General features: G+C 43.4%; 1 protein-coding gene and 1 long non-coding RNA gene across 7 annotated transcripts in view; one reads left to right on the forward strand and one right to left on the reverse strand.

Moving 5' to 3' along the window:
* CNOT1 (CCR4-NOT transcription complex subunit 1) overlaps positions 1-27,931 on the forward strand; it is a 123,933-nt gene that overhangs the window by 60,428 nt on the left and 35,574 nt on the right. For all 6 annotated transcript variants that reach the window (XM_088135406.1, XM_088135410.1, XM_088135409.1 and 3 more), the window contains 12 exons: positions 2,892-2,970; positions 4,159-4,389; positions 5,487-5,627; positions 7,394-7,573; positions 12,123-12,239; positions 12,395-12,505; positions 13,150-13,227; positions 13,574-13,751; positions 22,070-22,200; positions 22,305-22,601; positions 24,520-24,660; positions 24,745-24,849. In XM_088135406.1, coding sequence (XP_087991532.1) covers positions 2,892-2,970; positions 4,159-4,389; positions 5,487-5,627; positions 7,394-7,573; positions 12,123-12,239; positions 12,395-12,505; positions 13,150-13,227; positions 13,574-13,751; positions 22,070-22,200; positions 22,305-22,601; positions 24,520-24,660; positions 24,745-24,849 — 1,789 coding nt within the window. The remainder of the gene's footprint in view (positions 1-2,891; positions 2,971-4,158; positions 4,390-5,486; positions 5,628-7,393; positions 7,574-12,122; positions 12,240-12,394; positions 12,506-13,149; positions 13,228-13,573; positions 13,752-22,069; positions 22,201-22,304; positions 22,602-24,519; positions 24,661-24,744; positions 24,850-27,931) is intronic.
* On the reverse strand, positions 368-11,640 carry LOC148216566 (uncharacterized). The gene is made up of 3 exons (XR_015795147.1): positions 11,314-11,640; positions 8,500-8,523; positions 368-504 (listed from the first exon to the last, which is right to left on the reverse strand). It is a non-coding gene; the product is annotated as an uncharacterized LOC148216566 (long non-coding RNA).

Below are 27,931 nucleotides of genomic sequence, written 5' to 3' on the forward strand. Positions count from 1 at the left end.
CATCTATTTTGTAAAACAGTTTTCAGAACTCTCTAGAAATAACTAGTAAGCCACCCTTAGTGAACTAGTTTTTAGTAAATTTTCCTTTCTTTCCAAATCAGATGAATCTGCTAATCCATTGCACTTGCTCTTTCTTCATGTCCCCTTATGTCCCCATGTCAGGTTCAGCCCAAGAAACTCTACAGGACGGTTCTGGAATTGCTCAGTTACTTTATTAGCTTATACCTGCTAGACAGAATCTCGCCAGACTAACTCTAACTCCCAAAGACTGCAACTAAACACTGCAAATTCCTTAGGGTGGTGCCAGTCTCATCCTCTTTGCTTTCACACGCTCAGGCTGCGGGCTGAGGAGATGCTTGAAATTCTTCTCCACATGACTTTGGATCTCCTCGCCCAAGTCCTCCATCACACCATAGCTGTAGCTGCTTTTGCCTCCTGTTTCCTCCTCTCCCAAGATTTGGTGGGAACAGCAGATCAGGCTAGCTGCATTCTCACCTAGGAAATCTTGCTCATAGTGAAAGAACATTTATAATTTTTATTTTATATTATTTTGAAAGACTTATATAGCTGCCAGTATTGTAACAACAACCCTGGGCGGTGCATAAAACAATATAAACAACCTCCCCCAAACAATCAGAATAAAAATCAATAAAAATTCATAAAACTCTATAAAAACTTGTGGCATTCCAGGGCAGCACTCTCCCATACATCCCTACACCATCTTACTGGGCTCAGGCCACATTCTACCCCCAGTGCTTGTGGGTAAAGCCAGCACTTCAAGGCCTCCTGGAAGGCAAGGAGGGTGGGGGCCTGCTGATCTCAGGGGGGGGAGGTGTTCTGCTGCAGAAAAGGAACACTTCCTAGGTTCTGATAGAGGGCAGTATTTGAGGGAAAGGACCTGGAGCACAGCCACCTTATCTGACCTGGTGGGATGGGCTGATACCCTCAGGGACCTTGAATTGCACCCTGAAAGAAACTGGAAGCCAGTGTAGCTGACACAGCAGTGGTGTAATATAGATGAACCATGAGGCACCCAGAACTGTTTGTGCTGCTGCATTATGGGCCAGTTCTAGTTTTTGGATGGTGTTCAAGGGTAGCCCCATGTAGAGCACATTGCAGTAATCCAACCGGAAAGTGACGAGGGCATGAGTGACTGTGAGCAAGCCCTCCCAGTCCAGGAATGGCTGCAATTGGCACACAACATGGATCTGTGCCAAGGCCCGCCACACCTGCCACCTCCTTGAGCAGAAGCTGCGAATCAGATAGTAGTTAACATCTAATGCTCTTCATGATTGTTGATATTTTATGAATTATCAACACATGATTTTGGTCATAGAGCTAAAGTTATTTAGGACTAATCCCAATAGTGGCCAAAATAATTTTCCTGTAGTATTGAATCATATTGGTCTTCCTTTCCATACCATAAACTTGAGGTTATCATTTTTATTCTGATAGCTATTAAATTCTTGCCACAATCCAATAGATGAAATAAGATGGTGAAGCAGTCCACGGCTGCCATGGGTTGGAGGCTGATCTCATTTTCTGGGCCCAAGCCCCAAAAAATCGTAGCGCCCCAAGTCCGGCCAGAGGCCCTGGTCTACCCAAAAGTGCCTAAGGGAGCCGATTCACTGGGCTAGCCATGGTCAGAGTTCCACATGCATATCTACACTGACAGGATGCTTAACTTAGGGATACTCGGTATTCTGGAAATTTGTCACTAAGTAAATAAGGTTATACAGATAGCCCTCAGGTTACGATAACAATTGGTTTGGAGACCACGTCACTTAGCAATGGCAATTCTGACAGTCCCAGTCGTTAAATGAGGATCTCATGTGATTGTGGCTTCCAACTTCCTGCTGGGTTCCCCATTCACTTTGCTTGTGGGAAGCCAGCAGAGAACATTGGAAATCATGACTGTGGGGACACTGATGACAGTAATTCCAAGGACCCATTGTAAGTCCCCCTCGTCCAGCAGAGTCATAACTTTGAATGGTCGCTGAACCAATTGCCATCATAACCCAAGGACTACCTGTACACTTATTGTGATTTAATAAATATTCTCATATTTTTAAATGAGGGCAAATCTAATCAATGCAGTAGTGCTCTGAATTCAAGTTATTTAAAATGTTTGATTGCTGTTTGTATAAAGCGTATGGTAGTGTACTCGATGCAGGATTGTTGGATCAGGGGCAGGGGCCAGAGCAAATAGTGTTTTTAAACTGCCAGTAAATGGCCATGCTGCATTGAGACATTTGGTTTGGCTTCATAAGGCCAGCATTGCTTAATGGGCACCCTAAAGCAAAACTGGGATTATTTTAGTGATGGTTATATTGGAGTGAATAGAAGCACTGTGCCCAGTAACAATACTTGGGGAATTGGTCTCTGCAGGGGTTGTCTTTGCTGAAGACACCAATTATATATGATCAGTCTAAGGCTGTGGTTGTATTTTCTTTGCTGTAACTGCAGACCTTGGCTTAATAGATTGGCTTGTTTGCAGTAATTAATTTCTTGGCAACATGTAGTCACAACCTTGGCCCCAGTCATTTTAAAATAATTGTTGACAAATTGTCTGCAGGATGACAAAATGACAAAAGCAGCATTGAACTGTCGCATCCTTGTGTCCCTTTCATATGTGCATATGGCATCATGGTGCATATACAAAAGGAGTAGAGCTTGTGTTGCAATGGCACGGTACTGTTTTTGTCATTTCCCTCCTTGAGCTTTGCTCTCTGGGGTCACTTCTAGTTGTTGATCAACTTGAGTTTGGCAGAAGAAAAAAAAATCCATGAGGCAATGCTATGGCTTTTTTCAGAGATTAACCAGTTCTGTATTGTAGTAGTTGTAGACCAGACTGTTTATTTCCTGCTACTAATAGATAGTTTTATTGACAGATTGAAGGACTACCCTCAGTATTGTCAGCACCTGGCTTCTATTAGTCACTTTATACAGTTCCCTCATCACCTGCAGGAGGTGAGTGTTAAAAATTCATGGAAAGTGAATCAGCAAGAGGGAGCAAAGCAGTACAAAACAAATTAGGCTTGTGTTCAGTATTCACTTAAGAAAAGGCACGTAAGTATTTGTCAAAATTCTATGTGACAAGCTTCCATATATTAAAGAGGAGAAAAACAGGCTCCTGCATGGAAAATTGCCTTTAACCCTAACCCTCAATACATTTATCTAACAATTAACTTGAATTCCTTCTAATTTTTGCCAGATGTTTCTTAAAGAATTATGAAGGGGGGGGGTCCTGATACAGAAACTGCTAGGCACAGCAATTTCCTGCTGCCCATCTTAAAAGCAGCCAGAACAAGGAATTGTGGAATTAAGTTTGAAGGTCTTGTAACACTACAAGCACAGGTGGCTTAGGACCTCTGCATTAATCTTATGCCAATTGGAAAGGGTTTCTGTATTATGTAAGCCATCATACATATTTACTTGTGATTAAAAACATATTACCAACTATAAAGGTCATACTATCACTTCAGAAGTCATATAATCGTTTGACCAAAATTGAAGTTTGCTCTTTCAGTCATTACAGATTTTTTTGTTGTTTTTGTTTTTTTCCCAAGACTGATTTAGAATGTTTCTATCCCTGGATTGCTTTTTTGTTTGATTTCTTTCTTTCTTTCTTTCTTTCTTTCTTTCTTTCTTTCTTTCTTTCTTTCTTTCTTTCTTTCTCTCTTTCTCTCTTTCTCTCTTTCTCTCTTTCTCTCTTTCTCTCTTTCTCTCTTTCTCTCTTTCTCTCTCTCTTTCTCTCTTTCTCTCTTTCTCTCTCTCTCTCTCTCTCTCTCTCTCTCTCTCTCTCTCTCTCTCTCTCTCTCTCTCTCTCTCTCTCTCTCTCTCTTTCTTTCTTTCTTTCTTTCTTTCTTTCTTGAAGTTTGCAAGAACTTAGGTTCCCTGTAGTATTTGCTAACTTTGGTGTTCCTACTGCTAGTAGGAGATAAATATTACTAGGATTTGCCTCCAGAATCATTGCTCAACACACTAAATGTTTCATGTCTAGGTCTGATAGAACTTGTCATCTGTGTCTTTAGGTCAGTTGGGGCTTTACACGGTTTTATTTATAGTCACATATCAAGATCAGAAATTTCTGCGAGGGCTTCTAGGGTTAAGATTTGTTATGTGTGAATTTTAACTACCTTTCCTTGTCTGTTGAAGTACATTGAATATGGACAGCAGTCAAGAGATCCTCCAGTAAAGATGCAGGGGTCCATCACCACCCCTGGAAGTATTGCACTGGCCCAGGCCCAGGCCCAAGCCCAGGCCCCAGCAAAAACTCCTCTTGCTGGCCAGGTTAGCACTATAGTAACCACTGCTACTACCACCACCACTGTGGCAAAGACAACAATTGCTCCTGTGGGTCGAGTCAGCTTCAAGAAAGATGTGCCAGTAAGTACTTACTCCCTGAGTCTGACAGGATGCACATAAATGAGGTTTTGGTTGATGAATGTACTTGGATTCATTCTTTTGGATTTGGTATGAATGAACGCAATCCTCTTCAGTTTGTCATTTCAAACAAAAACACCTGCTCTTGCCTGCCTTTTTGCTTTTCAGCTCTTCAAATACAAGTAGTCCTTGACTTATGACCAATTGTTTAATGACCATTCGAAGTTACAGTGATGTTGAAAAGAGTGACTTATATCCGATCCTCATACTTATGACTTATGCAGTGTCCCCACGGTCACATGATCAAAGTTCAGGTGCTTGGCAACCAGCATGTATTTACAATGGTTGCAGCATCCCAGGGTCACATGATTGCCATTTGCAACCTTCCCAAGAGGCTTCTGACAAGCAGAGTCGATGGGGGAAGCCAGATTCGCTTAGCAACCGCGTGATTTGCTTAACAATTGTGTGATTCGATTAACAGCCATGGCCAAAAAGATTGTAAAAATGGGCACAATTCACTTAACCATGTTGCTTGGCGTTGGAAGTTCCAGTCCCAACTGTGGCCGTAAGTGGAAGACTACCTGTATTTATCAGTCTTCTCCTTTGCTTTAAAACAAGGGTGAAAGTTTTTTAGGTGAAAGCCCCTCCCCACCTCCTGCAGAGACTCCCAGGAGTCTGGCCATGAGAAGAACTGATGCCTTTCCCATGGTCAGCTCACTCCATTTCTTTGTGCACAATCAGAATAGCAGCAATTAAAGCTGGACTTCTTGATGCATGGTTACATTGTGGTGGTGGAGAGGCTTCTCTTAGAGAGTTTCATCACATGAACCTAGCAAAGCTTATTTGTTGTTGGCAGGGCTCTCCAAAAAAGGAGCGGAATGATTCTGACTTTTGTTCTCTAAGGTGGGAGTGTGCTGTCAAGGCCTCCCTAAAAAAGCTACATACTGGATAGGGAACTTCTGTGGGCTTGCCAGCTTTAACCAGTTTCATTTTTGGACTTCCTATTATCTAAGGATTTCATATTGCCTTTGAAATCTGTGATCTATTGCATCCTTAACTAAATTTACTCATACCCTTTCAACATGGTTTGTCTTTTGCAGCCTTCTATTAATACAACCAATATTGATACTTTGCTAGTGGCCACAGATCAAACAGAAAGGATTGTAGAACCTCCTGAAAATGTGCAGGAAAAGATTGCTTTTATCTTCAATAATTTGTCTCAATCCAACATGACTCAGAAGGTAAATATTGTACAAATGTAACTCTGATTTGGAGGGGAGGGAGAGACTTTCTGTGTTAGTCAGGTTGAAGTGATCCTTGTACATAAAGAGAAAGGAGTGACTGACCTGATACTATTTGTACATGTGGACGCTTCCTTTTCCTACCATTCTTTTGTTTCTTCCCAGGACTGTTTGAATATGGCCATTTTGATGTAGTGGCCTTTGAAAATATAAATCTGAAACTTCTTCAAATTATTGCACTTATTAATTAAGACTAAATGTTATCTTAGGCCAGATTCCCATAGAGCCACTTTATTTGCAACTGATGAATTTTTAGAGTCTCTCTTCTGTACACCTTCCTTCTGTCATGGCGCATAAGCGAATATGTTTAGTAATGTAGTTGTTCTAAGACCAAACTTATGGGGTTTTTTGGGGAAAACTGAGATGCCACAAATACCAATGTCAAATAACAAGTTCCAGCTTCTAAATACCTTGGTGTAATTTTTCAAGCCTCTAGAACTTGGCAGGAATAAATTAGAGCTATTTCTGCCAAAGCCATCAATGGCACCCAGGCAATTTGTTTTTGTTTTTTTACTTGAAAGGGGGCAGATACATATCTGCTACCATTAAGCTTTTGAAAACTAACAACATTCCAAAAGCTGTATGGTACGCAGGTATGCACCCACAATGATTTAAAGCTGTTAGACCTTGTTCAGTCTAGGTTCTTATGAGCACTCTTCCATGTCTCATGCTGTGTTTCAAATGGTTTAATCTGCATGGAAACTGGTATGATTCCACTGGAAGCAAGGGTCCACGTTTGCTGGCTCTCTTACTGGCTTAAAGTTCTATTTTCTAATAACTTACTGACCCCATTAATTCTTCTTGATGGTTTTTCATCAAGGTGGAAAGAAAAATATCTCGGCTGACTTGTGTTACTACCTACTCTCTGCTGTCCTTAGCTTTAGAGAAAACTAAAGCCAAAATCTGCTAGACTCTTTGACATTGCATGGCAGATAGATTTGGAGGCAATAGCCAACTCTCAGGAGTGTTCCATATTGGAATCCTTTAATACCTACAAACTCCTTATTCACCCTTGCTTGCCAAGCAAACTGTAGAGCCTTACCCTCAGCCATAATAGATGGGAGATAATAGAACCCTATAGAACCCTATTCACCAAGCGGTGCTATTCCTTGTGGTCAGAACAAACTTGGGACCCTCTTGCATGTATTTTTCTGTTGTCCTTTCTACACCAGTATAGTGCCAACATGGTTTTACCATCCCTTAACAAAACTCAGTCTTTTATGAGGGATAGCTGGTCTGTTTCATATTCACAAATCAGAACCTTACTATTACCAATAAAGTTGCTAAATTTTTACCTGCAGCAATTTCCATAAGATGTCCTAATCTTGGAGTGATGACATTATGAAGTTTCTTCATGCTTTTATTTTATTGTATATCTATGTTATCCTATTTCTCTTTTATCTTAAGTTTTATACTGTTCTACTGTATTTTATTCAATTTCTCCTTTACTCTGGTTTTAAGTCTTAGTTTTTAGGTTTTATATGACTGTTACACTGTCTATGCTGTGTGCGTTTTTCTTTTCTACCTTGTTGGTCATTTGAGCTATTTGTCCAAGACAGAATACACATTATGTTAACTTACAGTTTTCAGAAGTTATTATTTTATTTCAGATCTTTATAATTCCTCATCTATCTGAGTTATGGAATGGTTTCCTGTCATCTTATTTCATTAATCCCTTTCCCTTTCTTGTGTGTTTATGGAGCCAGGTTGAGGAACTGAAGGAAACGGTAAAAGAAGAATTCATGCCTTGGGTTTCACAATATCTTGTGATGAAGAGAGTTAGCATTGAGCCAAACTTCCATAGTCTCTATTCAAATTTCCTTGACACTCTTAAGAATCCAGAATTTAATAAAATGGTTTTGAATGAAACATACAGAAATATCAAGGTTGGTGCCACACACAAGCCATATACTTTGCAAGAGTAGATCAGTTGTGTAACTGATATGTAATGCATGAATTTAAAGTTAGCTTACTGAGATTCCCATGTAACCGCTCTTAACAATTTGGATAATGTAATGTACATAACATCCCCCCCTCCAGTTATTGTGCTGTTTATAGCAATATGTTAAGATGTCAGCTGCACCATTTATTTGTTGTATTCTCTCAGTATTCTTATTACTTGCCTAATACAGACATTAATACTGAACTATAGAGCAGGGCTGAGCCCAGAGAGTGAAAGGTTGAAGTTCTCAGTCTCAACTCTGTCCCTGCCTGCCTGCCCTGTTATACTTATTTGGTAGTTATTGCCACCACCACTTATCTTCTGGGAAAAGCCTTGATAGGAAATCCTTACTGGCAAATACAAAGGGGAAAAAAGATTCTGAAAATGAAATAAAATCTATAGTGCTGCCTCACCACTCCCATCCTAAATCAGTCACACAAGCAATAACCAGAGGAATTGTGGAATGAACTCAAAGAAGTCATTAAGGATTAATGTGAAAAGAGATTGCCAAAGATGAAGAAACAGAAAAAAGCTAACTGGATGTCAGAACAAACCGTGGAAATTGGCAAGAAGAGAAGAGAAGCCAAAGTCAAGAAAGCCAAAATCTCAAGAAGGAACATAACAAAGAATTTCAGACAGCTGTTAGAAGAGACAGGAAGCAGTATTACAACATCTGTAAAGACACAGGCAAGCAGCAGAAGAAAGATCAGTAAAACTAAGTTATCCCAGCAAATCTGGAGAATGACACAGTGGCCCGCAGATTGGAAGTGACCAATCTACATTCCAATACCCCCAAAAAAAGGAGACTTAACAGCATGCAAACTATCATGCAATATCATTGATTTCACATGCTAGTAAAATAATGCTTACAATCATCCAATGCAAATTAGAGACCTACATGGAAAAAGAGATGCCATATGTGAAAGCTCGCTTTAGAAAATGCCAAGGAACATGAGACATTATTTCTAATGCACACTGGATAATTGAGAAAGCCAGAGTACCAAAAAAAAAAAAGTGTGTTTCATTGATTATAAAAAGACCTTCAGTTGTGTCAATCACGTCAAGTGTGGAATGTGCTTAGAGAAACGGGAATCCCAGAACACTGTATTGTGCTCATGAGTAACCTATACACAGGTCCAATCTCCAGCTTTCCCTTTCTGGGGAAAGTTGTTGAGAAGGTGTCTGGCATACAACTTCAGAGGGCTCTGGAAGAAGCAAATCATCTGGGCCAGGATATAATACCAATGCAGCATTGATCATGCTTGTGGATGATCTCTGGCAGGCTCGGGGTGAGGGTAGCCATTTTCAGTGCCATCCATATGGCATCCTTCTGAGCTGGTTGAAGGGGTTGACTTCATTGGTTCTGTTCCTTCCTCCAAGGCTAGTGGGGTGGGGGAGGTCCAGTGCTAGGCCTCTGTTTTGTGGGATGCTGGGATTCTCTCCACTGTTATGAAAGCACTAAGCGAGGTCATCCATTGGCATGGGATAAAGTATCAGTGTGTGAGTGATACGCATCAGGGTGAAATATTCTCAATATGCGGATGATGCCTAGCTTTATATCTCCAACCTGGGCCATCCAAGTGATGATTTGGAGGTTCTGTCTTGGTGCCTGGAGGCTGTGGCAATTTGAATGGGGCAAAACAGTCTTCTGAGCAAGACTGAGTGGCTTTGAGTTCTACCACCCCCCAGTTGCACTGCTGTAGACAAAACTCTGCAGTTTGGGGGTCCTTGTCAACTCGCATTGTCTACCAGTTGTGCCATTTCCTTGACTGGGAGGCTCTGCTCATGGTCACTCATGCCTTCATCACTTCCTGATTGGACTACTGCAATGCACTCTACATCAGGCTGCCCTTGAAGACTATTTGGAAGCTTCAGCTGATCCAGAATGCAGCAGTATGTGCACCATGGTATGCCCATGTAATGCCGTGCTACTGTGTGAGCTGCACCAACTTCCAGCAGGCTTCCAAGTGCAGTTGAAGGTACTCATTGTCACCTTTAAAGCCCTACATGGCATGGGGCCAGGTTACTTGCAGGACTGCCTGTCCCAGATGGTTTCTGACCATCCACCTGATCTGGCACAGAAGGCATATTCCAGGTCCTTTCTGTGAAGCAGCGTAGCCTGCTGGGGTCTAGGAAGCATGTATTATACTTTTATTCTTGTTGATCACCCAAAGTTCTTCTGGTAGATGGGCAGCCATAAAGCTTTGTTAAATAAGTAAATGATTTGTTTAAAAAGCCACAATAAAAACTATGGCTTTTTCTAGAACAGCCCAGTTTGCTACAACTTGCAGGCTGCTGTATTACTGGAGACTCTAAGCAACTTAAAATATTAATATCAAAAAAATTAAAAACAAAAATCAGTTAATGCAGTTGTAAGTAATCCTAGTAAGACTGTGGGGCTGTGGATTTGTGGCTCCTCCATTTCCAGGGGCTTCCAGCTCCTGGAACTGGTGTGTAATTTGGAGGTTCTCCTACATTCATTGGTCTTGCTCAAAGAACAAGTGGCAGCTATGGCCAGGAAGGTCTTTGCCTAGATCATGGGCGCAACTACTTCCTTTACTGTATTGGGAGCACCTACTTATGGTCACTCATGACTTAGTTAACTTTGTAGTTTTAGAGCTGCCCTAGAAGACTCCTGAAAGCCCCAACTTTTCAGAATGTGGTAATATGAGTGGTTATGGATCTACCAGTCAGGCCAATGTGTCATCATTTGCAGTCGTATGATCTTATTCATCCTCAAATGCCTTCTGAAGACCTATGTTTTTATGGAGAAAATTATCTCAAGGGATATTTAGATATAAATTCCAAAATGGAAGCTTGCAGATTTCTCATATATGGAAGAGAGTGGGTGAGGCACAACCTTACACAAGAGGAGCTGTGTAAGAACATTATTCAATGAGCACGAATGCACTGCAGCAACCCAGAATACTAGAAAAAGGAAACAGACCGCCTATACAACATCTTCCAACAAAATGGATACCGATGCAACTTTATCAAAAAGTGCCTGACTACTCAACTTACTATAGCACAACCAACAGAAACTACGAAAAGGATATCACTGCCATATATCAGAAACATCTCAGAAACAACCAATAGACTTTTACAACCACATGGTATCTCTCTAGCACACAAACCAACTAAAGCCCTCCAAAGCATCTTAAGTAAACCAGAAGACCCAGTAGCCCAAGAAAAAAAAATAGGAGTTGTCTACAACATGCAGGGTAAGGACTGTAACAGCCACTATGTAGGATGGACAGGCAGAAGACTAGCAGACTGCTTCCATGAACACCAACTAGCAGAAGACATAATGAAAACTCTTTAATCTCACAACACATGGACAGACTCAACCATAGCTTCAGTTGGGAAACTCAGTATCCTAGGCCAAGCTAAATCCAAAAACGCTAGGGAATTCCTGGAAGCTTGGCTTTCAGACAAATCAGCCATCAATAGACACATAGAAATAGACCATATTTACACCATTCAAAAGAGACAATAAAAAAGCTAAGAAGGAAACAAAAAGACACATCCTCTCCAGCAGCCAACATCCAGATAAGCAGGGATTCACAGCAGATAATCAATTTGAAAACAATACCCCAATCAAGGAACTACCAAGGGCAAAGCCACATCCCTACCAAAACTGGCAGGCAAGCTACTGTATATAAACGGAGCAAATCCCACACTCACTTGCACTGATGATGTTGCCTAGTGTTCTCTGATCTTAGATGTCTGCAAGCAAACAACTAAGATCAGAGAACACCAAGGATTCCACAGCACAGGTTTGTTCCTGTAGTGCTGGATCATGGCTGAGTGCTCAGTTGGAGTCAGGCTTTTCAGTGTGTTGAGAAGTTGAGTGAACGTTAGAGATCTGAAGAATGTAGTTATGTATAGAGCACATGAGTGAGACTGTCATACGGAGTTTTGCTATCACCAAAGTCACCTTGGGTAAATGGTCTCAAACTTTAGCAAGGGACATTTCATTGTAATTTATCAACTGCAGCGGGCTTGGTAAGCGTTATAAATTCAAAGGAGAATTAGTATTAAATGAACATGCTTGCTTGTGGAAAAGCCTGTGTCCCACAAATAATGCTGTAAAGAGGCAGAGAAAGTATATCAGAGTCAGCTGATAATTCATATAAAACAAAAAAACTACTTGGACTTTTTTTTTTAAGTGAAGAATCTGCTATCTTTATGGAATCATGGAGTATTTCTTTTTTCTTATTTGGAAAATGAGTTTGAGATTCACTAGCTGAGATTGCATTGATTGCTTTTTTTTTTTTTTACTACAGATAGGCAGTAGTATAATCTTATTCTCTTACATTTTTCAAAGGCCCATAACATTTAATTATCACATGAGAAGTTTGTCTTTCTAGAAAAGTGAATTCTGTAAGCATGCTCTCTGAAACAAGAGTTTAATCCCCAGAAACGTTTGCTATGGTGTTAGAGATTTTTCACTCCTTCCTGTTGACAGAGGCTCTCTCTTGGGAAAAATGTAGGTGCTGCTTACATCGGATAAAGCTGCTGCCAACTTCTCAGACCGTTCATTGCTGAAGAACCTGGGTCACTGGCTGGGAATGATAACGTTGGCTAAGAATAAACCCATCTTGCACACGGTGAGAAGGGGAACATCAGTGCATCCTTGAATATTCACTTTTCTCATTTCCTGATTTCTGCATTGACACACAAACAACATGCATATAGAATAAGTAAAATGTGCAAAAGAAACTCATCTAGCTTGTGACATTGTTTCTTCCTTTGTTTATTTTAGGACTTGGATGTCAAATCCTTGCTGCTAGAGGCTTACGTAAAAGGACAGCAGGAACTGCTATATGTTGTGCCATTTGTTGCCAAAGTACTGGAATCCAGTGTAAGAAGCGTGGTAAGTCTAAGACACAGAGTGCATAGAATGCAACCTACATTTAGAAACAAGAATTTCCCATAAATTTCAGCACTTTTAATAGCTGTTAAGGCTCCTATAAGTCTCTTGTGACATTTCAGCAGCCAGATACTGAAGTTGGGTTTGAAACATTGTCTTAAACCTACTATAATGTTGACGGCAGGAAAGCACAATTCCACCCATACTTTAAAGAAGGAAAATGAGCCAAAAAAACCATATTTGGTACATTTTGCCTTAACAAAACGTTCAAAGAAAAAAGTCCACAAAGATTTTGTCCAACCTTACACAGGGCAGCTGGGGAAAGCTGCCCTGTGACCCACATGCATCAGAAGGGTGGGATATCCATTTTTGTAGGACTAAGTAAGTATGTTGTGCATTCTGCCTCAGTAGTAGCTTAAAAGGACCTGTGGTCCTGCTAAGCTATGACCCACATCATCCCGTACCATTGGCATTTTAGATTGTAGTCCTGGGAACATATGGCAAACCACCCCTCACCTCTGGATAGAACTGTGCTGCTCCCTTTTTAATATGCAGAAGTTTCAACTCTAACCCTAACTCTGTTTTACATTTCCCAATGTAATTCTTGAAACTGGATTGCTAATTTTATCCTCCTCCTCTCTTTGTAGGTTTTCAGGCCTCCAAATCCATGGACCATGGCAATTATGAATGTTCTTGCAGAGCTTCATCAGGAACATGACTTAAAGGTAAAGTGTGCTTAAGTTATTTACACTTTTCAGCAGTGTCTTGTTTAGAACATGAATTTGCTTCAAGATTTGAGCTCAGCTACTGAATTGTAGCCAGTTTAGTGAAAATGCTTAGACCAAGATTACCCTGCAGATACTGGGGGTATCTAAATCCAACAGCTTTTATTTCACATGCCCAACACAATTTAGATTTAATTTTCTATTTAATGCTTACCTTGAAAGAAATAGTCTTTTTTCAGAACATGCCATGATTTGGAATGGTGGGTGGGCATAATATGAAAGCTCACTGTCAGTATAGCTTGAAATAGCTACATTATTAAATCTGAAATGATTAAATATTGTACAGCTGAATCTGAAGTTTGAAATTGAAGTGCTCTGCAAAAACCTTGCCCTTGACATCAATGATCTAAAACCTGGTAGTCTCCTAAAAGACAAGGATCGGTTGAAAAACTTGGATGAACAGTTATCTGCTCCAAAGAAGGATGTAAAACAAGCAGAAGAGCTACCACCAATTACCACTTCCAGTAAGTGTCCAGAATAATTCTTGCCTGCACTATACAAATAAGATCTGTATCTCCCAAAGTGATTAGTAAAGAAGGGTTGTTTTCAGATTTATTCTTTTTCAATAATTGTTATCAGTCTTGTTTGCATGCCTCATACAAAACTCAAAATACTTCTAAGGAAAACAAAAGGTCTGCTGCCATTTCTTTTGTCTGCTGCATAGTAGCTCTGCACCACTTAATTCACTAACTCATTTGAAGAGTTTTAAGGGACTATAAACTTCTGGAGAACAGGTCTATCAAGTGCTGTTGGTTTTGAAGACTCGGTATTATCTTCAACATGGGGTGAGCATGCCTCCAAATACTAGTTGCAGGGAACAGTGGCAGGTCCTCACCCCCTATTTGTGATCATCACGGAGGTATCTGATTGACCACTGAAAAAGCAAAATGCTGGATACAATGTCTTGGCCTGATCCATGGGGACATTAGAGAGCACCCATTGGGGGAGAGGGGATGTAGTGGTTGTTACAGAGGCTTGGAAGTTTGAAGGTGGGAGTAGTGATAATGGCTTCATGGGGCTTTCTTAGGGGCTGGGGCTCATGAAGTTGAAGGGTCCTGCAGAGTCTTTGGCCACAGCTTCTACTCTTGAATGCCAGGTCTGTCTGATCATAGATCAAGGGCAGACCTCTCTTGCATTATCGAGACTTGGATGGGTGCAGAGGAAGAGTTCCCCTTCCTGAATTGTGGCTTACACCAACCACGGCCTCAGGGCAGAGGAGATAAGGTGGTGATTGTTATCCAGGATGCTCTGCAGATTACTAGAGACACTTTTTTGAGATAAAAAGATGTGAGGCCTTGCTTGTGTGGTTGGGCTTGAGGGAGAAGCTGTGGGTATTGTTGCTGTACCACCCTCCTTGTTTCACAGCTTTGTCTTTGCTTGAACTACTGGTTGGTGATTGGTTTGCCTCACCTACTGGTTCTGGGGGATTTCAGTCTTCCTTCTCTTGGAAAGGGGTCTGAAGTAGCTCATGAGTTCATGGTCACCATGACAACCATGGGTATGTCCTAGATCATCATGGGCACAATCTGTGTAGGGGCTCATGTATTAGATCTGGCAGCTGAGTTGTAATCCAATAGTGGGGAACATTAACAGCAGTCCCTCGTCCAATTGGTCAAATCACTCTCTTCTGTCGCTCCTGGCTTCTGCAGGGAGGATGGACCCATTCTGTTGCTGCCCCATGGGTCCTCTTGGTTTCCACAGGGCACTCGGGTCTTATCCTGGGTAGTTCTGGGGTAGTTCTGTTGGGGGCCTACTCAACTTGGGAATACACAAGTGGCAGCGACCCTTAACAGGATTGCCTCTGAGCAGTCTCTCCCTGTGTTCTTCCTTCGTATACTGTGGAGCTCCAGTAGATGCCAAAAGCAGCTCTGGCATCTTACAAAGAGCAATATGGCCGATCCTGGATAAGAGCTCAGGTTCGAGCCTACACATCAAAGGCAAGTGTGCAAACCTGAGCTCTTACCCAGGATCGGCCATATTGTTCTTTGTAACATGGCAGAGCTGCTTCTGACATCTATTGGAGCTCCACAGTAGAAGTGTCAGCACTTCCCTGCCCTTACGACATCTGCAGATTGCCACCCAATGGCCTGGTTTAAGGTTACCTGGATTTTATTAGTGATGAGTGGGCTGGAAGATCACTAAGTGGCCACTGTAAAGAGAGCAAGAGCTGAAGTGCCTGGGAGCCCATCACATCCCGTTGATTGATTGATTGATTGATTGATTGATTGATTGATTGATTGATTGGGTGCTGTTGTATGATTGGATGGAGGGTCCCCTAACTAGGGAAGCTGGGGGTTTGGAATTTGGGAGAACTGGAGCACCTGAGGGGCTTACGGCGGGTTATACCATTCAGGTAGTGATGGGAAGGGGATGTTACGACGGAAGTCAGAGGGCGGGCCGCTCTCAGGGAAGGCACCCCCAGTGTTTGTTACCGGTGGTGTGTTCTGGCCCTCTGGACTCAGACCCAGGCCCTGAAGAGCAGACCCACAGAGGCCCTGGCTTTTGGCTGCTGCTTCTTAATGGCAGGTCAGTTAACAATGAGGCCCCCCTCATATGTGATTTGATCACTGAGGAGCAGGCCGACCTGGTGTGTATTACCAAGACCTGGCTTGGCCCTGAAAGGGGGGTGCCCAGCCAGGTTCATGGTCTGGCACCAGCCAAGACCCCAGGGCAGGGGAGGAGGGGTAGCGGTTGTCATCCGGGAATCTCTTTTGGCCTTCAGGGGCGCTGCTCCACAAGTGACCAGTTGTGAGACCCTGTCTTTGAAGTTGGGTTCATGAGAACAGTTGGGATTGTTGTTACTGTACCAGCCTCCCTGCTGCACAGCAACTTCCCTGCCTGAGCTGCTGGAGGCCATCGTGGGGCTGGCAGTAGACTTCCCCAGACTTATGATCTTGGGGGACTTCAACTTGCCATCCCTAGGACAAGCCTCAGAGGCAGCTTGGGAGTTCATGGCCACCATGGCGGCCATGGGCCTGTCTCAGATTATTCGTGACCCAGCTCGGGACAGTCGCTTCACACCGGACCTGGTTTTCTTGTCAGAGCAATGGCAATGTGATCTGAAGGAGGAATTACGTCTATCCCCCTTGTCATGGTCAGATCATGCCCTGGTGGCCCTGAGGTTCTCCTATGCTACCCACTTCCACAGGGAGGTGGGACCTATTGAACTGGTCTGCCCACGGCGACTAATGGGCCCAGTGGGGTTCCAAAGGGAGCTGGGGGTTATACCCGAGGGTCTGCTGCACAGTCCAGCAGAGACCTTGGCCACTTCCTGGAATAGGAAAGCAGCCAAGGCCTTGGACAAGATCACGCCCATGTGACCTCTCCTAGCCCATCGAGCCTGACACTCCCTGTGGTTCGCAGAGGAATTGAGGGTCTTGAAAAGGATTAAGAGATGTCTAGAGCACCGCTGGAGGAAAACAAAGACTGAACACAAGCTACAGCCGCGATTAAGGCCTACCTTGTGGTGGTAAGAGCAGCGAAACATCTACTTTTCTCTGCTCTTATTGCATCCGCAGAATGCCACCCAGCAGCTCTGTTCAAGATCACCTGATCCCTTTTGGGAAAGGGGGGCCCAGTGGCCCATTTACAGGGGCACGCAGAGGATGGGCATCTGGAGGATAAAATTGCTCGCATCCAGTCCCAGTTGGATACCAAGCATGCAGCATGATCTATAGAGGGTGCCCAGGATACAGACTTGTCCTGACATCTGGGAATAGTTTGATCCCGTTGAACCCAAGGAAGTGGACAGGGTCCTCCAAACGGTCAGTCCCACTGCTTGCCAACTAGATCCATGTCCCTCCTGGCTGGTTAAGGCTACTTGGGAGGTGACATGTGGTTGGTCCAGGTGATGGTGAATTGATCCTTGAGGGAAGGAGTGTTTCCAGCTGCCTTTAAGGAGGCACTGGTGCATCCCCTCCTCAAGAAGCCATCACTGGACCCCACCATACTGGACAATTTTCGCCCAGTCTCCCACCTCCCCTTTCTAGGAAAGGTGGTTGACAAGGTGGTGGCATTGCAGTTCCAGAGGATCCTGGAGGAAACGGATTATCTGGACCCCTTCCAGTCAGGTTTCAGGCCTGGATTTGGGATGGAAACGGCATTGGTCGCACTCATGGATGATCTCTAGTGGGAGCGGGATGGAGGTAGTGCATCCATCCGTGCTCTTCTTGACCTCTCAGCAGCTTTTGATACCATTGACCATGGTATCCTTTTGGGCCAACTTAGGGAGTTGGAAGTGGGCAGCACAGTTTTGTGCTGGTTTTTTTCCTTCCTCCAAGGTCGATCCCAATTGGTGTTGATTGGGAGCAAGAGGTCCAGCCCACGGCCCTTCCGTTGTGGGGTGCCCCAGGATTCAGTAGTCTTTCCACTCCTTTTTAACATCTACATGAAACCATATGGGATGAGGTATCATCATTATGCAGATGATACCCAGTTATACATCTCCATCCCGGGTGAGGTGAGTGATGCTGTGACCACCCTTTTGCAGTGCCTGGAGGCTGTTGGGGTCTGGATGGGGAACAACAGGCTTCAGCTGAACCCTGGTAAGACGGAGTGAATATGGATTGGAGCCCCCTCAGTATCTGAGAACTTACCATCTTTGGTTTTGGATGGGGTTGCACTGCCCTGGACAGACCCAGTGCATAATCTGGGGGTCCTCCTGGACTCACGACTACTGCTCAAAGAGCAGATGGCAGTCATGGCCAGGAGGGCCTTTGCTCACCTTCGGGTGGTGCACCAGTTACACCCCTTCTTGGATCAGGAGGCTCTCCAGTCAGTCACTCACGCCCTGGTCATCTCTCGGTTGGACTATTGCAATGTGCTCTACATGGGACTACCCTTGAAGAGTATCCAGAAGCTACAGCTGGTTCAAAATGCAGCCGCATGGGTGATATTAGGTGCCCCTAGGATGGCATATGTAACACCCTTGCTGTGGGAGCTACATTGGGTGCCAGTTTGCTTCCAGGTCCAATTCAAGGTGTTGGTTATTACCTTTAAAGGCCTACATGGCATGGGTCCAGGTTACCTGAGGGACCATCTCATCCCCATTACATCATCCTGTCCCACCCGGTCAGGCAGAGAGGGCATGTTGTGGATCCCATCAGTGAGGGAATGCCGGCTGGCAGGGCCCAGGAGGAGAGCCTTCTCTGCCATTGCCCCCACCCTTTGGAATATTCTCCCCCCAGAGGTGTGGCGGGCCCCTACCCTCCCGGCTTTCCAAAAAGGTTTAAAGAGCTGGCTCTGTCAGTGTGTGTGGAGTGATATGGGCTGAACCCATCCCTGGGGGTGGTTAGCTCCCTGATGATGCTCCCCGGAATTACTTACCAATTTTCCATCTTCTTCGAACCTATTTATTTTTAGGATTGTTTTTATGTTGTATTTTAATGAATTTCTATCTTGTTGTAAACTGCCCAGAATTGTTTCATGAGATGGGTGGTAGCAAATTTGATAAAATAAAATAAAGATTTTGCAGGAATCTGGAATATTTGCTTGGAATTGGATGCTGGCTGGGCAAGTTCAGTAGAGCTGAGAAAGCCATTGCCCTGTGTTGTTACCTAGGATCAGTTTGAGCCTATGGATCCTGAGGAAATGGACGGCGCTTTCTACATTGTTAGCTCTCCACCTATGAATTAGGTCCCTGATTAAATTGGTTAGTGAAAGCTTCTAGGGTGGTTGTGGGAGGCTGGGTGCAAGCAATGGTTGAAGCATCATGTGATGTAGTTATGCCATCTGCCTTAAGGAGGCAGTGGTGCACCCCCTACTCAAGATGTTGTCACTTGATTTGGCTTTCTTGAATAACTGCTCTTTCTAGGGAAGATTGGGGGGGCAGCTGTAAAGAGCCTTCTTTGAAATGTATTATCAGTTCCTTTTCAGTGTAGGTTCAATCCTGAGTATAACACTGAGACGGCATTGATTGGTCTTCTTGTGACTTGTGTAGAGATCAGGACAGGGGAAATGCAGCAGTATTTAATACTATTGATCCTTGTATTGTTTTGGATTGCTTGCAAGGGTTGGAAGTGATGGGCACTGTGTTGCAGCGGTTTTCCTTCCAGAGCAAGTGGTTGTAGTCAGTAATCCTGGGAGATGAGAAATTGAGTCCATGGGCATATTGTGAGGGGTCCTCAGGCTCAGTCTTCTCCTCAACATTATTGAGTGTCCTCAACCCTTGGATAATACCCTCTATATTCTGCTGTAGACTGAATAGGAGATGTATTAAGGTTGTAAGCTGGTACCTAGAGGCTATTTTGGTCCATATGGGATAAAACAGGTTTAGATGAAATAGCTGTGGATTGAGAAGCTGCCCCCCCCCCATTCTGGAAATAGTCCAGAATGGACAGGACAGCATTGTGTTCGAACAGAATCATTTGGCAGTCAGAGAATGCTCCTAGACTCACAGCTCCTGTTTCAAGAGCAGGTAGAGTTGTTGGCCAGTAGCAGTTGCAGCTGTTTCTGGGTCAGGAGGTTTTATTGATAGTCACTCATATCTTTGTCACCTCACGTCTGGGCTATTGCTACTTGCTCTACATGGGACTGCCCTTGGACTATCCATAAGCTTCATCTGGTCCAGAATACAACAGTCTGGAGAGTAATGAGCTTGTCTTTTGTTTATGTAACACCTCTGCTGTGGGAGCAGCGCTGGCTGCCAGTTGGCTTCTGGGTGCAATTCATGGCAGTGATTGTCAGTTTTAAAGCCCTCAGGACCTGAGTATCTGGGCAGCTGTGTACTCTGTGTGAAATCTGGCTGTCTGGTGAGCTCCAAGATCAGTCTTGCTGTGGACCCCTATGCTGAGGAAATTCAACATCAAGGAACTCAGGAACATGCCTTCTTGGTGATGGTTTCTGTCCTGGAATAGTTTATCCTCCTATTAATATTTTGGAGGGCCATGAAGACCTGGTTCTTTAGGAGGGCCTGCTGTAGTGAATAAAGAGGGTGGCCTAGAAGGACAGAGGAAAGATCCACTACCAAAGCAACAATTAGATAAATGAAGCTTGAGCCCAGACCAAGAAAGTAATTTGCAAAAACACCTCAGACAGCCCTCCCCCCCCCAATTTTCATGAAAATAAAAAAAGGAGGAAAGGTAGCACATTCAGACTTGCAATATTCTATATTAAAGCTGTCCTAATAAAAGCAGCTTTAGGGCTGCACAGTATCTGTTTCTTAGTTTGGTAAACCTGATAGGGCGAACACCTATGGAGTGTGAATGGAAGGTTGATGGTTCTCCCAGAACACCGTGGATTGTAGTGTTGAGTGATTAGGATTATTTAGGTGTTTGGTGGTGGTGGTGGTGTGATTCAAATTGCTTTTTTAATTTTAGCTGCCATATTGAGGTTTTACAAACTGCTCCGAGTCAGCAGATCAAACCAGTGCAATAAATAAATATAGCAGGGCTATTCTTATTTTTATTGTCTCAATCTTATGCTACAGTAAGTTTTCCAGAATGCTGTGAGCTTTTGCTTCTGAGTTCCATCATACTGAAAATAAGAGAGCACACTAGCATTTATTTTTATGGTTTTTAGAATTACAGAGTTGGAAGTGTCCATCAAGTACAATCCCTGCTCATTGCAGGAATCACATTAAAGCATTCTTGGAAGATGCTGTCTACCCTCCACTTGAACACATCCCGTAGAGGCCTCCTGCCTCCAGTCTGGGTAATAGATTCCTAACTGCTCTTGCTTTGGGGATGTTTTTTCTAACCTTCATTTGGAAGCTGACTCCCTGTACTGCACAGTGATGGAGAAAAGTTTTTTCCCTTTTAAATTTCCATTACTGCTTCTCTTCTCCATCCCACAGTTGTTTAAAATACATTATCTCCCCAATTATCTGACCCAGTTAGTTTAAGGTGTTACAGCTAGGTGAACCAAGCCAGGATAATCTTTCAAAGTGAATACTTCAGATCATCTCTGTTGTTTTGATTCTGATCCCAGTATATATCTTACATCACATTCAGGATATTATGAAGAAATCCATTCTGTGTCCTGCACTCTGGAAAAATAGAGAGCCAGTCTTAACATTCTTTGAATGTGAAACAGCCGTTCATTCTTGAAAGTGTCTTCATGACTCCCTTCCATCTCTTCTTCCGAAAGCTGAACATTCCCAGCGCTCTGAGCTTCTCTGCACAGGGCTAGCATTTGGTCTTCCTTGTTGCCCTTCTCTGACGTGTTTCTAAACTCTTTTTCAAATATGGTCTCTAGAACTGGACGTATTACTTGAGACGGAATATAATGGAACTGTTACTTCTTTTAATGTGGTTGGAAATTGTATTTCTGTTGATGAAGCCAAAAATTGCATATGCCTTTTTTAGCTGGTGTTCTGTTTGTAATCAATTGCTATTCCAAACTCCTTTTCATAAGCTTCTGTACGACTCCTTCAGTCTGTGACCCAAGTCACTAGAGGAGTTAAGGAATGTGTACTGAAATCCAATTCTTCTTGGTCCAGGCAGAATTACTTTCACGGTCATCTACCAGATTTATTCAGCTGCCTTTCTCTTAGTGAACATCTGAAAAGGGATTATGTCGTATCAGTCCCTAGAGACAGACAATTGTATTTACTTCTACTAAATTTAGTATCTAAACTGTTTTTGAGTTCACTTTGTATTCCAAATGATAATTTTAGAGTACTTACTAGTACAATTGTAAAATTCATCAGAACAGTAATTGCTATTACACTTGTCAAATACTTTTCTGTTAATCTAATAAAACATTTTGTTTCCAATGATACAGTATTGAATGCATGTTTGGAAAGAAAATCTGAAAAAAAATATTCTGCTCTTGAATTTTTTAGCTACTTCTACAACTTCAGCTACCAGCACTACGTGCACAGCAACTGTTCCTCCCCAGCCACAGTACAGTTACCATGATATCAATGTGTACTCCTTGGGAGGGCTAGCTCCACACATTACTCTAAACCCAACTGTAAGTATGGGCTCCCCCTTGGGCTGGAAAGGGCTTTGCTTGCTTGTATTGGTGTTAGAAATAGATGTACACAAGATGGATTATAACAGCTCTTCTCTTTTTAGATTCCTCTGTTCCAAGCCCACCCACAGTTAAAGCAGTGTGTGCGTCAAGCCATAGAGCGTGCAGTTCAAGAACTTGTTCATCCGGTGGTGGACCGCTCAATTAAAATTGCCATGACTACTTGTGAGCAGATAGTGAGGAAGGATTTTGCGCTAGACTCAGAAGAGTCGCGCATGCGAGTGGCAGCGCATCACATGATGCGGAACCTGACTGCTGGCATGGCTATGATCACCTGCAGGGAGCCCTTGCTGATGAGCATTGCTACCAACCTGAAGAACAGCTTTGCCACTGCATTGCGGGTAGGTATGCTATTCACAAGAAGGGCTGCTGAAACAAAAGGAACTGAAAGCTTTTTTGGGCATTATGTTTTAGCGTTTTTAGGATGTATTTGAATGTTCAGGTCAGTATATATTACATGGAGACTGCAGTTGATATTTTCAAAGCTGTCTCAAAGAACGAGATACATTGACCACCAAGAGACACTTGTTTCATCATATTTTGGACTCGTCAGATGTAAGTAGCCAGTTGTTACATCCCGCAGAATAACGTTTGGCTGCCTATGTCTGACGAATCCCAAATAGGATAAAGTGCCTCCTGGTGATTGGTGTTAGTGAAAAAACACATAGGATATATACTGCATAAAAATAGAGAAATTTTCCCCACCACCACAAAAGGTGGCGTGGAAGTTATCTAAAACCCCATACATGGGGGAAGACATAATGTAAAATCTATATTTCTCTACTCTGAGAGTTTAAGGGAAGGTGGACTGTATATACCAGTCTGAAAAGATACAAAGATACTCAAGACAAGATACAAAGAAGATACTTTAGTGAAAAGTGATTCAAAGGAGCTATTAAAATTAACTACAGTTTAGAATTCAGACAATATGCTGAATTCTGATTAACTGTGGTTTATTGAAACATGCCTGGTTTAGAATCTGTGGCTTGAATTGGCTAGAAACAATCCATAATTAAAATTAACCATAGTGTGCTGCATTTAAGCGAGAGGGTAACCACAGTTAATCACAAATGGAAGAAAAAGCTTTCATCCTCATCACAGCTATGCCAGAAGTGAAGAGGAAGTATTGTATGTCCAGAGGCTGAATTTGTTCAGATCATGCTGAATCATGACATAACATGGTATCTGAATACCAAGTATAGCCAAATGTGTTTTGTGTTAAAATAATTTCTAAAGAAATTCAATTTCATGAACTAATATTTAAGCCTCATGAAGTTTACTCAGAATCAGAAAATCTTGAAGTAATTTTATGCTGGGTAAGTATGTTAGCATTGTGTTAGCTAAATATAAATAATGTCTATTAAATCAGAATTCAATTTATTAATGGCATGCAATTCAAAATTCCCATAAAATCTGCAGTGCAGAGTTTATTAGAGTATATGACCAGGTTAGGAAATGCAGAGTACATAGCTTTGGTATCTAAATTCATGCACATTTCTGTGGACTTGCTATAGCTCTTATTTAATAGATGAAATTCAGCATGCAAGCAAATCATATTTAAAGGAAATATGATAGCAGGATGCAGATCCTACCATTTCAGGAAAAGATCATTCTGGAGAACTTTAGAACAATTTGTTCTTCCTTTGAGGTCCACTGGTCTGGCTGCTCTGAAGATTTCTGGAAGGAAATCCTCCAAAGTTTGTGGTATTACAGACATGGTGTTTTGAATGAAATGTTTCTGGAATCTTAGGTTTTGTGCTTACATAGAAAACAGGCTCAGCTTTGGTCACAGTGAATTAGTTTTTCATGAAGGCCCTAGCATGGGAGCTACTGTTTTGATCCTGGGCCTATATAAAACTTGATAGATTTAAGCAAAGTTACAATTAATAGCTGAGCACACAAAAAAAAATCCATTTGCAAATGGGATTTCCTGATTGGCAGAGAAAATAGGTAGAGTGTATCATTGAAAGACCTGTTGTAGTCAAAATCAGTTTTTCTTATAGATTGAATTTCTGTTTGTCTGTAACCAATGAGGGAAGAGATCTCTATCATGGATAATGTTCTGTGCTCTTGAGAGTAAGCCCTACTGAATTCAGTAACATTGAACCCTTTACTAAACAATCTAAATATAATTGGCTAAACAAATTACTTCTTGTTAATGTCATGAAAGTGACATGTTAATGTCATGAAAGTGAAGTCTTGTTATGAACATCTGTAACATGAGCATTATCCTCTTCTAATGGTCGGAGTTTTTAACAGGCAGCTTCACCACAACAGAGGGAGATGATGGAGCAGGCTGCAGCCCAGCTGGCTCAAGATAACTGTGAGTTGGCCTGCTGTTTCATTCAGAAAACAGCGGTGGAAAAAGCGGGTCCTGAAATGGATAAGAGGCTGGCCACTGTAAGTACATTGTTGATTTATGGTTCTAGCAAATCTAGTGTAGTCATCCTCTCATTCACCTCTATGTTTTTGTTTCCTTAATAGGAATTTGAGCTCAGAAAACATGCCCGGCAAGAGGGCCGTAGGTACTGTGATCCTGTTGTTTTGACTTACCAGGCTGAGCGGATGCCAGAACAGATCAGATTAAAGGTGAGAAACTTCAACATGAAGTCTTCGACCTGTGAGCAAGAAACTACTTGGTGTTAAGTGAAGGTGTCAAGTGAAGTTGTTCAGCGGCATATATTTCGGACATAATATTTTATCCCTAGCTTTTTATTATTTTTTATAGTTTTTATTAATTTTCAGTAACATTTGCTATTTTCGGCTACCTGTATATCAAATAGTTGTGAATACTTTCCAGCTGAAATTGTCTTTTAGAAATCAGATAGAATTTAATTTCAAGACAATTCAAGAGGAAGCCATTGCATATTTACATCTGCCCAAGTGAGCAATAATGCGGTACTCCCAGGCTAACAGGAGAGTAGGAAGCTAAGGATAAATTACTTCTCAAGTGCCAAGGCCAGTTTCAGCCAGAATAACCCAGGATAATACTTTCAGCATGTCAAGTCATCTCTTTCCTTGGACTTTGAATTCTGAACCCATTGTATATTTTGTACATCAGGTTAAGACTACCTTCTCAAGACTGGATTGCCTAAGTAGATTCATAGATGTGCAAATATAAAGTAGCACAATGTTCTCCTTGGGGTTCACGAAGTACCTTCTGGTTGGATACTGACCATGTCAGACATTTTGTCTGAACTTCCCAAGGTATCCTTGGAGTTCAGTTTCAAGTGGCATTCAGCCATGTGGTCAAAGCTCAATTTTACTATAACATATTCATACCAGGAGAGATCAGTAGAGGATCTAAGTCAGCTGTCATCAGTAGGAGATAACACATACCTCTGTGTCTTTTTTTCATCAGGAAAGGTGTTTATTTTATTTATTTATTAAATTTCTCACCCGCCCATCTCCCCCCAGTGGGGGAACTCTGGGCGACTCACACCGAACATTAAAAACACAAATATATATAAATACATGAAACATCAGTTTAAAAGCATTTCTAAAAAAGGGGAAGGAGAGTCCAAGAAAATGAAAAATCTGAGGCTGAAGACAGAAGGCCTCTATGGGGCTAGTCATCCCCATGCTTGAGGTATTCCCTCCCCACCCCCGGCCAGATGGCAGAGCCAGGCCTTCAAATCCCTCCAAAAGGCCAGGATTGAGGGGGCCAATCGCACTTCCGGGGGCAGAATGTTCCAAAGGGCGGGGGCTACAGCAGAGAAGGCCCGCCTTCTGGACCCTGCTGGTTGGAGCTCTTTTGCTGAGGTGGTCCGGAGCATGCCCTCTCTGTGTGATTGGGTGGGACGGGTTGAAGTAATGGGGGAGAGGCAGTCCCTCAGGTAGCCTGGTCCCATGCCATGTAGGGCTTTAAAGGTGATAACCAACACCTTGAATTGGACCTGGAAACAAACCAGTACCCAATGCAGCCCACGAAGCAGCGGTGTTATGTGCATCGTTCTTCGGACCCCAAAAATAGCTCGCACGGCTGCACTCTGGACCAGCTGTAGCTTCCAGATACTCTTCAAGGGTAGCCCCATGTAGAGCGCATTGCAGTGGTCTATCTGGAAGATAACAAGGGCATGAGTGACTGTTCGAAGGGCATCCCGATCCAGGAAAGGGCATAACTGATGCACAACCCAAAGTTGTGCAAAGGCCCTCCTTGCCACGGCTGCCACCTGCTCTTCAAGCAGGAGCCGTGAGTCTAGGAGGACCCCCAGATTATGCACTGGGTCTGTCTGGGGCAGTGCCACCCCATCCAGCACCAAAGATGACAAAGTCCCGGATACAGAGGAGCCATTAACCCACAGCCACTCCATCTTACCAGGGTTCAGCCGAAGCCTGTTGTTCCCCATCCAGACCATTACAGCCTCCAGGCACTGCGAAAGGGCGATCACGGCATCACTTACTTCACCAGGGATGGAGATGTATAACTGCGTATCATCAGCATACTGATGATACCTCATCCCATGATGACGGATGATCTCGCCCAGCGGTTTCATGTAGATGTTGAAAAGGAGTGGAGAGAGAACCGAACCCTGCAGCACCCCTGCAGCAACAAAGGAGAGGCCGAGGATGGACCTCTCGCTCCCTATCACCACCGATTGGGATCGGCCCTGGAGAAAGGAGGTGAACCAGCATAAGACCCCCAAATCCCTGAGCTCACCCCCAAATCCCTGAGCCGTCCCAATAGGATACCATGGTTGACAGTATCGAAAGCCACTGAGAGATCAAGGAGAGCAAGGATGGTCGCACTTCCACCATCCCGCTCCCGCCAGAGGTCATCCATAAGTGCGACCAATGCCGTTTCCGTTCCATAACCAGGCCTGAAACCTGACTGGAAAGGATCCAGATAATCTGTTTCCTCCAGAACCCTTTGGAGCTGTGATGCCACCACTTTCTCAACCACCTTCCCCAAAAAGGAGAGGTGGGAGACTGGACGAAAATTGTCCAGCACAGTAGAATCCAGGGAGGGTTTCTTGAGGAGCGGGTGCACCAATGCCTCCTTAAAAGCAGCTGGAAACACTCCCTTCTGCAAGGATGTAGTAACCATCGCCTGGATCCAACCACATGTCACCTCCCGAGCTGCTTTCACCAGCCAGGAGGGGCATGGGTTAAGATGGCAAGTGTCCACTTCCTCAGGAGTAACAGGATCAAACCGTTCCCAGATAACTGGGTAAGAAGAGTCCCCTGGTATCTCCCCAGACCCTGCCCTGACTTAAGTTAGAGTCTAACTTGGAACAAATCCGAGTGACTTTGTCCTGCAGATGCTCCGAAAATTCCTCTGCACAGCCCTGCAAATGAGCCCCCACATCCCTCTTACCAAGGAGGGACCTAGTGATCCTAAACAAGGCCGCCGGGCAGCATTCTGCAGACGCGATAAAGAGCGGAGAAGACGCTTAGCCGTTGTTATCGCCACAGTGTAGGCCTTAATAGCGGCTCTAACCTGTGTTCAGTCGGATCCGGTCTTTGTTTTCCTCCAGTGGCGCTCTAGACATCTCTTAACCCTCTTCAGCACCTCAACTCCTCTGTAAACCACGGGGAGTGTCGGGGCCGATGTGGCAAGAGAGGTCACATAGGCGCGATCCTGTCCAAGGCCCCGGCCGCCTCCCTATTCCAGGCAGCAGCCAAGGCCTCCGCTGGACCGTGCAGCAGATCTATGGGAATATCCCCCAGC

This window comes from Python bivittatus, unplaced genomic scaffold (assembly GCF_059951505.1).
Source record: "Python bivittatus isolate LINGU-HERP-01145 unplaced genomic scaffold, Pbiv_v1 ctg000170_np1212, whole genome shotgun sequence".
Lineage (NCBI taxonomy): Eukaryota > Metazoa > Chordata > Lepidosauria > Squamata > Pythonidae > Python > Python bivittatus.